At 51.4% G+C, this 11649-nt stretch overlaps 1 protein-coding gene across 1 annotated transcript; it reads left to right on the forward strand.

Annotated features, from left to right (window-relative positions):
* The first annotated feature begins 735 nt into the window (after positions 1-735).
* TXN2 (thioredoxin 2) lies at positions 736-7465 on the forward strand. Its single transcript, XM_054278015.1, has 4 exons — positions 736-812; positions 1286-1470; positions 2469-2592; positions 7317-7465. The coding sequence occupies exons 2-4, from the start codon at positions 1286-1288 to the stop codon at positions 7431-7433; spliced, it is 426 nt and encodes a 141-aa protein (XP_054133990.1). The 5' UTR covers positions 736-812; the 3' UTR covers positions 7434-7465.
* The last annotated feature ends 4184 nt before the right edge of the window (positions 7466-11649 follow it).

Consider the following 11649-nt stretch of genomic DNA (forward strand, 5'->3'; position numbering starts at 1 on the left):
GAAGGGAACAGGCTTTTATCTCCACACGTTTTCCAACTCTCTAGCTTCTTGCAAAATGCACACTATTGCTTCCAAACTGAGGGGAGGCTGTACCTTACATGTACCTAAAGCTCTCCCAATGCTTTGAATTCAGCTGCTGTTTCCCTAAAACCTCAGTTCCCTGGAGAGGCAGGGAAGCAGAAGAGGTCAAGGCAGTGACAGGGGAGTTCTTGCTCTCTTTGAGGATGCTGGGCTCTGCAGGCAATGCTGCTGCTGGAAGGCAGTGCCTGTTCGCATGCAGCTGGAGAGGGTGGCATGGGCCCGCTGGTCTGTGGCCACCCCTGAGTGCAGGGCTCCAGGTTGCTCCCGGTGCCCGTCCCGTGCGGGCGCGTTGTGGAACGGAGTTAATTGCTGTCGGGGGGACTGTAGAGCTGTGCAGTGCCAGGAAAGCTTAAAGCAGGTGACGCTGGCAGCCCCTTGCCCAGCCTCCAGCTGAAGAGAGCCGCCAGCCGGAGGGACCGGCTGTGCCACCGGCACCGCGGCTCGGGCTGCGCCAGCGCGCCCAGGGGAGGGCTCCGCCGCCAATCAGCACCCACGGTCCGCCCCACGTGACACATCCCACCGTCCCTCCGGGGGCGGGGCGAAGCGGCCTAAAGGACAGGCACGGCAGCCAATCAGAGCTACCCGGCCCTCCGGGCGACTGCCAGTGGGCTGCGAGGGCGGCCGGCCCGTCCGTAGAGCCTTCCGGCGGCGGCGGCCAATCGGCGCAGGGGGGCCGGAGCTCGGTGTGTGCGGGTCAGCTCGGTGTGTCCGGTCACCTCCGCGCCGCGAAGGTGCGGGCGGGCCGCGGGCCCGGCGGGTGCAGCGAGGCCCTCCCGGCCCTGCCCTCTCGGGCTCGGGGAGCAACGGGGCACCGGCCTCTGGGGCCGTTCTCCCCCACAGCGTTGGGCCCTGTGCCACCTGTTGCACAAGGGCTGACGGAGCCCCGCGGTGTCGGAGCGGGCCTGGCTCTGCCCTGTGGGTGGGGGGGAACGGGCCGTGGGGGCAGCAATGCTCCGCAGGGCTGAGCGAAACGGGGAGTCTGTGCCTGGGGCTGTCTCCCTGTGAACGGGGAGCAGGCGGGCTCCAGCCGGCAGCCCCGTGCCCGTTGGGCTGGAGCTGCAGAGCGGGCAGGGCTGGGCAGGGGGCAGGAAGCAATCCCGTCATACCCCATAAGGTTCTCTCCTGCCTGGGGGCGGGATCGGGGCGCTGCTGCAGGGGGAGCAGCCGTGGGGTGCACCCGCCCCACCAACCACTCTCCCCACAGATGGCCCAGAGGCTGGCGCTCCAGCGGCTGCTGGCGCTCCCCACGCGGGGCCCCCTGCCATCCCACGGCAGGGCCTTTGGCACCTCAGCCGGCCGCAGGAACACTTTCAACGTGCAGGATGGCAGCGACTTCCAGGACCGGGTGGTGAACAGCCCCAAGCCCGTTGTGGTGGACTTCCATGCGCAGTAAGTTCCACTCGTGGCTCTTGCACCCCTCTCCACCACCACCCGTGCAGGTGTATCCCTGTGACTTTCCTGATGTGGTGGCACTCCGGGCTCACCATGGAGGAGCATGCCTGAGGGCTTCCCAAGCTGTGTAGTCCAGTGTTGAAAGATGCTTCTGCTGTCAGGCTCAATCCATGAAGATTCCCCTCACAGCTACACCCTGCAGCACTGTCTAGCAGTGCCAGGAAGGCGTTCCCCAGCGTGGCACAGCTGCACCTTCCAGGTGTCACCCCAGCCCCAGTATTGCATCATCCTACAAAAGATTCCTCAGGAAAAAGCTCTGATATCTGCCCTATTTGGCTTCATGGATGCAATGTCCTCAGGGGGCTCTGCACTTGCTATGCCTCACCATTGTTATGGTGTATCATTCCATGTTTCTTAAAGCTGCATGGTTTTGAGGCTCTTTATAGCAAATGTTTTATGTGTTAATAACAGCCATGTGACACCAATGACAGCATTTGTCATCAATAAAAATGCTGTGATCCACCTGCCAGTAAAAATATTCCTAGATGCTATCTGCTCTATTAACAATTATCTTAACTGATGAAGATAATTAACAATATTAACTGATTATTTTTGAGTTTTTCACGTATTTTCATAGTACTCCAGTTACTGTTATGTGAGCCTGTTACACCTGATTTGGTGCAAAGAGAACACAAAACAGCCAAAAAACTTCTGCTCTAAATAAACCAAGTGACAAAGCACAGTGAGCACTAGTTGGGATCATCCAGGGAGGAGAGGACAATTGATTGAAGCCTGAAGCTGGATGCAGAGCTTCCTTAACCTTTGACAGCTCCTTTGTGAGAGAAGTGTTTTTCTAAGCCGTGGTTCAGGAATTGTATTTCCAGGCTGGCTCTTGAGTGGAACAGCAGTGGTGGCAAAGGCACTGATGTTCCAGCATGCCTTCCATGGCTGCACCTGCCTCTCCTAATGCGCCCTCTCTTTTCCTGTTCCATCAGGTGGTGTGGTCCCTGCAAGATCCTGGGCCCCAGGTTAGAGAAGCTGGTGGCCAAGCAGGAGGGGAAGGTGCTGATGGCCAAGGTGGACATTGACGATCACACAGACCTCGCCATCGAGTACGAGGTACGAGGTGGAAGAGCACAGACTTTGTTTGGCTGGCAGTGCAGAGGTGCCTCCCTAAGGAGAACAGTGCCTGCACAGCAGCAGCACGGGAGGGGAGGGGAAGCCCAGAGCCTACAGGTTCCTGATCCATTGGGTCACTTGTCAGTAGGTGGATTTTGCTGCTTGGCTCTGCTCCAGCTCTGCTGGTCGTGCCCAGCATCCCCACCTCTGATTCTGCAGGGAGGTGTCTCTAGGCCTTGCATGTGGCTGTGAGGGTAAGCACTTCCCTGGCCTCGAGGAGCCTGGAGTACACATGGCATTTTGCTGCCAGCTGGGGTGCTCAGGTGCAGGGCAAGATCGCGAAGTTACAAACCCCACTCTGCTGTGCTACTGAACATGGTTCTTTGTGCAGCCAGCCTGTCCTCTCTTTCCCTTCCTTGTTCAGTATCTTGAGCTGGGTCATAACGTCCCCATCCTTAAGCTGCAGCACAAGGAGACACAGTGAGTTTTGTTTGGACAGGTAGAAGCCAGGTCAGAAAAAATAACAGGAGCACACATCCTGCTCTTGAAAGGGGAGGACCTTGGTGCTTACAGTAGTGTGTGACATTACTGCTGGGTGTGTTCCCTGTGCTGCCTTTCTCCCAGGAAAAAGCAGAATGACTGGAGAAGGTCATGGCTTTAGTTTACATGATTCATTTATTTATAGTTAGGTAGTTTAAGAAACACAAAAGCCCCTCTGAGGGCCGCGCTTGCCTCTGTTGTCTCTCCTTGCAAACAACCACTCTGCCCATGGAGTTTGGGCATCCTGCTGTTATGTTTTACAGGGGAAAAACATGCCTCATTTTCACTTGGGTATCATGCAGATGGATCTGCTCCCCCTCTGCAGATGAAGTCCTGCTCCCAGGGTGACAACTAGCACAGCAAGCTCCTCAAACCGCCCTGAAAAGTGTGAACTGTCTCCTGAGCAAGCTGTCAATTTATTGAGCCTGGAGAAGATGCCGTTCCTGCACCCTGCTGAGCTAGAAGCAGATGGAAGCGGGAACAGCTTGTTCCCTCCCACTCTTTCCCCAGGGAGACCTTTCTGCTGTGCTGTGGTGGAGTGCCCACACAGCTGGTGGCCACAGACATGATTTGCCGTTCCCACAAGCTCAGCATGAGAGCCTCCAGGGTGCTCTCCAGGGTGGAGGCGTGCTGGCAGATACACCCCAGGCCAAGGAAGATGGCTGCTGGCTCCTGAAAGCCCAAAATCCTGCATAGTTCAGAGGGTGCTGGTGAGAAGTTGAAGAGGCTGAGGTGTTTTTAGTGATGATCTGAAAGTGTGTAAATCCTAATAGATGCAGGGAAAGCTCTGGTAGCAACCATGCTAAGGAGAAGAGAATAGAGATTATTAGCTCAACTCATGTATTGTTCCAAACCTTCCAGTAGAGAGAATGAGCTGAGATTACAAGAGGATAATCTCAGATGAGTGGAAAACGACAAGCAGGGTGAGTGCATGCAGAGAAAGGTCTGTGAAAAGGCTGAAAGTCCCAAGTTGTGCAGCTTTGATAATGTGCTGGGTGTCCTCTCCCCACGGGTGCTGAGGGAGCACTGCCTGCTCTGTGTGTTTGTGTGCAGGTAGGGCTGAGGCTGCAGGGAAGGGTTAGCTTCTAGCAGTTCATTCAGGAACCTTATTTATAAACATGGTGAAGTTTTTGTTTTGCAAGAAGCCCTCCTCCACTTTTGGAGTGATGCGTGTGTGTCTTGTCTTGGCCATTATCCCCGTGGCTACAACACTGTCCTTAGACTGTCTGCACATACCATAGCTGCAGACAGGTAGGGGGATGGGAGAATTTTGTGCTCCGATCTTCAAAGTTTGGAGCATTCTTTCTGAGGCAGAAGTTTTGTTCATGTGCTGAGCATGTGCTTGGTTTTGCTTCATCTTCTGGGAAGTTACCATGTAAGGAGAAATGTAAGGGCTGATGCGAAGGCAGTTAAGTTGAGATCAAAGAGGGACCAGAGCGTTTGTGAGAGATCAGGAAAACCACAGGTGGTGTTTAGAGGGAATCAGAAAACATTTGTTTTAAAGTCATTCTTTAGGGAATCAGATGTCTGCACGCTGAGGAAGTCTTTGTTTGGGGTTTTCAGTGTCCATGCCACCCCCACAACTCCTTCACTAGCTGCCAGGAAGTCTCACTCCATCCATGTTTATTCCCCTGCCCCCGCACACACGCACCCCCAGCTTGCTGCCTGCTTGCACAATGTCCTCTTGAGCAGCCTCCTGGGTGCAGAGGGAGGCAGTGGGAGGGGGAGGCCCCCTGGAAGAGCTGAGGAATGCTGGCACATTCCTTTATACAAGCCCTTGGCTATTGGCCATCCCAGCTTAGCACAAAGCACGGATGCATTTCCTGCAACTAGGAATGTCCCCTGTGCCCTTCCCTGTCCGGTTATGCCCAGCACAAAAGTGTTTTCTCTGGGGACTCCCTGTTTTATCAAATACCTTTCATCTCTGGTTGTGGCCTTTCTCCACTGCTCCAGCCAGATCCTGACCTCTCGCCCCAAGAGCAGAAAGGGAGAAGAAATACTTTTGTTTATCTGCAGTCTCTTAAAATTCTTTAGATTCATCTCTTGCCTTAGCCAGTTGCCTCTGTGTGTGGTGACCAGGAAAGGGCAGCCCCTTCTGTGGCCACTGTGGGTGGGCAGCTCAGGAGAGCCACTGGGTACAGAGGTGGTCATTCATCAGTGGAGCTCCATCCTGTTACCTCCTCACTCAGAGGCCTGGGTGAAATACTTCCCCCTGCTCTGTTGTGTGGCATCTGAGCTTGTATAAAAGTTTCAGATGGGGGAGAATTCCCTTGGTATGGGTGTTGCCACAAATAACCTGGATGGGCATGTTTGTTTATTTATCTGTGGTCAACACTAATCAAAAGCAGACTGATTTTTTTCTATAGAAATGCTCTTCAGGGAGGAGTAAAGTTTGTTTAGGTTCAGTGCAGATGGGACCCAAAAAAAGAAAAAATGCCCTCAACTTTGCATTCTAGAAATTCCCATGATATTTGCTTCTCAACCAGCAAAACAAAGTACATGCTCCATTAATAGGCTGCCCTTACTGCAGCTGGCAGGAAGGAAGCTGACAAAAACATCGTGTTTTCTGAGCAGAGGAAAGTTGCTCTGTGCCCCCAGTTCTCATCTGGCTCTGCAGCACCAGCCCCAGACCTTCCACTCTTTCTTTGGATTTGCTCACCTGCACAAAGAGGGAAAGAGACAGAGGAATCAAGGCCATGTGAAACTCGTGGGTGCGCTGGTCAGCCTGCAGGGCCTGGCAACGTGGTGTTGGCTGCTTCTCAGTAGAGCTTCCAGGAGTTTTGCCTGTTCCTCACCCCAGCCCTAACAGGGGCCAGCGCTTGTTTTTTTGGATAGGACTGGAGCAACTCTGCTGGATATTAACCCACTGTGCAAACCAGAGGGAGGCTCAGTGGAGGTTTGCCTTCTCAGGGACGGAGCAGCTGAGTGCAGTGCATCTTTTCTCTCTCACAAAATCACAAGGGAATGTGTTGGCACCATCGGTGGCCCAAGCCCTCTGGATCTGCTCCCTGCAGTCACTAGGAGGAGCTGAAGATTGTGCATTGAGCAGCCCCGACGCTCCCATCCCTTCAGATGAGACTGCACGAGCCCTGAAGGACACTGTGGGGAGCCACGCTGGACTGCCCAACTGGGACCGGGTGGGAAGGGAAGACAAAATGTCCCTTTCATCTCAGGCTCCCACTGGGAGAAAAGCCAGCCCTCTGATGGGTTTCCAGAGGGATTTACAGATCTTTGTTGGCAGCAGGGCTGGCAGTGCACACGGGAAGGCCCTGCAGGCTGGAGAAGAGTCAGCGGGCAAGATAAGGACAGGATGTGTTTTGGGGGGAAAACTTTGCAGAGATAAGCTGTGGGGTCAGAAATGTGATCAGATCTTCCATTGCTGTAGCTCTCCAAGCTCTGGTTGTTCCTTCTTTCAGTCATGTCCCTGGGGTTTCTGCTGTCACCAGTCAACCAGCAAGTCCCTGGGGAATGTTGTCATTTCCAACACTATTCTCTTGGATAATTCCCAGCAAACTTTGTTCTGAGCTAAAAATGCAGCGCCCAGAGCAGCACAGCTGCCTGCTAGCTCTGGTCAGAGGGACTTTTTCACTTCTTACCTAATCATCAGGGATCTGCACTGAATGACCACTGGTTTGTGACCAGTTAAATAACTGAAAACAGAACTGGGGAAAGGAAGAAGGCTTGGAGGGGATTGTCATTGCCATAATATGAGCAGGAAATCTGCCTGTGCAGTGGTGGGGTGGGTTGGGGTTAGAGCTCCAGTCCTGTCTGGAGAAGAACACAGGTCCAGTCTCATGCTATTCTGGCCATAAAATGTCCAAAGGTCATTATGTCTGAGATGTGTCCTAGGTGTGTTCGTTTATGAGAGGACAAAAGGGAAGGAGGAGAAGAAGATTTTGTACTGGAGATTGTTTTTGTATGAGTTGTGGTTTTGTCTTTAAACATTTGGGTCTTATTTAAACTCAGAAAGCAGCTCAGCCTTATCTCCCAGTAGAGTGGTGTAAGTCAGTGCAGAGAGGGGGAACACGGAGCTCAGCTGGCCTGTTTTGTGAGTGGACATCTTACCCTAGAGCAGTGTGTGCTCAGCTCCCTTGTAGCCACGTCCTTAGACTTCACTGGGAGACCAGGGGCAGGTGGCTTCCTGCAGGCTTTGCTCACCTGTCTCCCCGTTTCTCTTGCCCCAGGTGTCAGCAGTGCCAACTGTGCTGGCTATGAAGAACGGAGACGTTGTGGATAAATTTGTGGGCATAAAGGACGAGGATCAGCTGGAGGCGTTCCTCAAGAAACTCATTGGAGCCTGAAGTAAAAGGGTGGCTGTACCCCTGCCTCTGGACACGTCCATGTTGTGCATTCCTTGCCTGGGAGGGCTGTGGGCAGGTCAATTGCCTGCCCTGTACAACCCGGGGGTTTCTTCTGTTTTGGTGTTTTTAGGAGATGGAAAATGTTGTAACCCTTCCCTCCTTCTCCCCCTTCTCATGAGCGGCAGTAGTTGCAAAGGGCTGCTTATTCTCAAAACGGGGAATGTGGCTGGAATTAGGAACCTGTGTTTATCAGCCAAGAGCTGACGTGCAGAGCTGCTGCTGCTGCTGAGTTAAGAGGAGGAATGTTTTTGTCTTTGCCTCACATCTGATAGCCCAGAGCAGAGGGCAGCTGCTCCCTGCAAGATGATGGTACATACCTGCCCTGGGTGGGTTCCTTTAAAGCTGAGAATGCCTCTGCCTTGTCTGTGAAACCTGTCTCTTTCTTCCTCTGTCCTTGTGTTGATGGGACAGGTACAACTCCTCCACAAATCCATGGGCTCCCACCATAATTTAATAAGAGAAAATAGGGAGAAGTATTTTATAGATCTCCTTTTGTTTGTCTGCAGCGGTAGAGAACTTTTATCAGTCACTACTGTCTAGCCAGGAGAATAAAACTCGATTCTCACAAATCTGTCTGTCCAGAGAGGTGAGTTGGGAGTATCAGCAGCACAGTTTCTAATGATGAGTTGTGAAAGTGCAGGTTATGACTTGATCCCTACTAAAAGGTAATGTGCTGAAAACAAAGTAGGGTATTCCTTCCATGGGACTTCCAGTGCTGCCTGTAGGGCCCCCTTTGTGTGCTGCTGGATGCAGGGGGCCAGAGGGAGGACTCACCTCTCACGCACAGATGAACTCCTTGCACACAGGGAACCTGAGCTGTGCTCCCTCCCCCTGGGCTTTTCTCACCCCTCCCTGTCGGTGGAGCTGAGAGTCTCCCTCTCCCTGTCGTGAATAATTCAATGTGGCCACACGGGTGAGCCCTGCCAGAAGGCAGCCTTTTGACTTCAATTGCCCTGACCTTTGGACTAAGGGTACCAGCTGTGGGCTTCTATCTGAGCAGCCTTCAGCCCTTCTAACCTCTTCCTCCTCCTCCTCACATACACCTGTTTCCTGTCAACCTGGCTTCTAAGCGCTCCCAGCCTCCTCCTGAGCTTGCAGGCAGAGCACAGCACCAGCACTGATGATTACTGTACTGTTTAATTCCAGCTGCTTATCTAAGCTGCATGAGAACATTGTAAATGCCTAATAACTATGTACAAGCTTACCTTTTTTTTTTTTTTTTTTTACCACAGCTTCTGTTTCCTTCAGTCAGTCTTAAATCTGCTTTGGCATTGCTCCATTTTACCTCCCTGGTATATGAGCAGCCAGGTAATTTTTTTTCTGCACCTCTGCAGTAACAGTTTATGACTTTTGAAGGAACCAGGGGAGAGGTGATCCAAGTCCTGCTGCAACTGCAGTGCAGCTGGCTGGCATCACTGCTCCCACCTGCTTCTGTCCCCCTGGAGCCAGGGCCACAGCACAAGGTGGTACTGGTCTCTGAGGTGGGTGCCTCCCACTGGGGCTGGGCTGACCTCACCCCTGGCACGCTACTAGAGGTGATGTCACTTGAATGTAATCTGGTAAAGAACTGTTGGTCAGTTACAATCAATAAAAACTGGCATTTCATTTTATTCCAGAGATCACAGAGGCTGTGCTGCTCCTGACCTCCTCGGGTTTCAGGCTGGGCAATTTCCCCTGCAGTTTCAGTGTTCCTGCTCAGTAAACACTTCTAGTAAAGACTCTCCATTTTCCTGCACAAGCAGGAAAAGTAGGGGAACAGCGTCACATACCCAACAATAATGAACTTTCTTGCCTTACCATCCTACAGAACAGGAAAAAACACAGTGACTTTGCATTGTGTGATTAAGGGGCAGTGTAAAATAGTTATTTTATTGCTTCCTTCTAAGGAAAAGCAGAGCTGAAGTGTCACTCAGCTGTTAAAGTGCCAGCACATTTTAGGGTGCATTATGGGAAAGCCACAACTGTTTCTTTGAGATAAATGCTGAAGACCCACATACTTGATGCCTTGTGGGAATCCTTCAGAACAGTGTAACAGGTGGACAGTAGGAGGAAGGGTTTGGGGACAGCTTGAGATTCCTCAAGTAGCCTGCAAGGTTTCTACCACAGGACAGGACTCAGAGCAGAAGGATATTTTCTTTGCCAGGTTTTTAATTCAGCTCCCTGTTTGCCAACTGCTGGAGAAGGCTTCAGGGATTCCCACAGCGGTGTTAATAACAGGAGGTGCAAGCAGGAAGCAGTGCCAGCAGTGTATTTATGTAGTGGTTAAAGAGGGGCTGCACAGCAATTTTCATGGCACCTGAATGTGATGTTGGCCTTTCCTGATTGAAGGGAGCTGAAGCAATGGGTAATTCCTCAGCAGTAGTTGTTTTTTTCCATGTCAGCTGGGAGAATGTTTCTCCAGTGAGGATGAAGTTTGTTTTCCCTTTTGGAGTTAAGCACTTTGAATCCTCCTCTGATCTGTCAAGCATTTGCTCTCTCCTACCCAAGCCTGTCTATTTAACAGCAGCTTTCTCAGCTCTTAATGTTCCTCGTTTCTATTTTAAGAGTACATGGCAATCAGTGCCTTCCCAAGGGGAGCAACGCTCAGCTAAGCCCACGTCTCTTCCCCATGCATGTTTTGAAGCCAACGCCAAGGGTCAGGCACAGTGCCTCTGTCCTCACAGCCTTGTCCAAGGCGCCTGATTCCAGGCAAGCAGAGGTTTTCCATTCATTTCTGTTGGCTTTACACTTTGTATCAAGCCCTAACACAGCTGCTCCTTTCCCGAAGATGTTTGTGCCTGCCTGCTGAATTCCGAGTTCATCTCCAGCTGCTCTGGCTCAGTGAATATCTGCAAGGAGGGAGGGAGAGCTTTGCTGTCTTCTCTACTAGAGGTGCTATGCCAAGACCAGCTTCAAGGACTGGTAGAGGATGGAAAACTCAGGTTGCTTGGCTTGCAGCACACAGTGGGCTGTGTATATATGGTTCTCTGAAGGGGATAGTTTGGGCCAGTTTGTCTCCAGTAAGGTCTGACCTTGGCAGCCTCACTAGTAGATCCCTTGCTTTATCAACAAATAAGATTTCTCCTGTGCAAAGAAGAAAACAAAGACCAGCTCCGTGTCAACAGGGAAATGGCCCCCACTGACACTGCCTTAGGCAGGGCCTTTCACCAGCCCAGCCAGGCTGTTGGCCCAAACAGTTTGTTAATCACTCTGAGCTTCCCCTCACACACCTCATTTTTCTCATCCAAGTAATTATAGGATTGAGACAGAATCAGCAGTTAAATTCTCCAGCCCTGCAAGGCTGTTAGCAGCAATGTTAAGTTCTGTGTTGTTCAGAGCTTAAATGGTAGCAGGTGTTTGGTGTGACTTTCCTGCAAGTTAAAGAATAACAGCAGCTGCAATAGTCTAGTCAATAAAAAGATAAGATAAAGCTACCATAGGCTTCATTTCCAAGCCAAAACCAGCCTAGATCACCTGTTACACAGTCTCTTGTCCTCCTTACCTGCCCCTGCAACACACCCAGGCTCAAGCTGTGGTTTAACCCCAGCTGACAACTAAGTACCAGGCAGCTGCTTACTCACACCTCTCCTGGTGGGATGGGAAGGAGAATTGGGGGGAAAAAGGCAAAACCAGAAGTTGAGACAGGGACAGTTTAATAATTTGAATAAAGTAAAATGTACGAATAGCGTAAAAATACTTGTAATGAAAAGGGAAAGTACAAAAAGAAAGAAAACACAAGAGAAACAAGTGATGCACAACATAATTTCTCACCATTTGGCTGATTGATGCCCAGCCTGTTCAGTGACTGGCTCCTTCCAGATAACTCCACCAGTCTATGACATGGAATATCCCTTTGGCCAGTTTGGATCAGCTCTATTGGCCACACTTCTTCTCAGCTTCTTGTGTAGCTTCTCACTGGCAGAGCATAGGGAACTGAAAAGCCCTTGCTTTAAAGTAAGCTCTGCTTAGAAAGAAGTAGAGCATTGGTATGTTATCAGTATTATACTAAATCCAACACACAGCACTGCACTGGCTGCTAGGAAGAAAATTCACCCTGTCCCAGTCTAAATCAGGACACTGTCCATCACCACATAGGGGTGATGTTCTGCCATGTCCTGTTTTTTTCAAGGATGTGGGGTACCTGTGTGAGCTTTGTGGTTTCTCTGCCTCAGCAGCT

This window comes from Melozone crissalis, unplaced genomic scaffold (assembly GCF_028551555.1).
Source record: "Melozone crissalis strain CALT ecotype California unplaced genomic scaffold, PUWL_Pcris_2 ptg000004l_1, whole genome shotgun sequence".
NCBI lineage: Eukaryota > Metazoa > Chordata > Aves > Passeriformes > Passerellidae > Melozone > Melozone crissalis.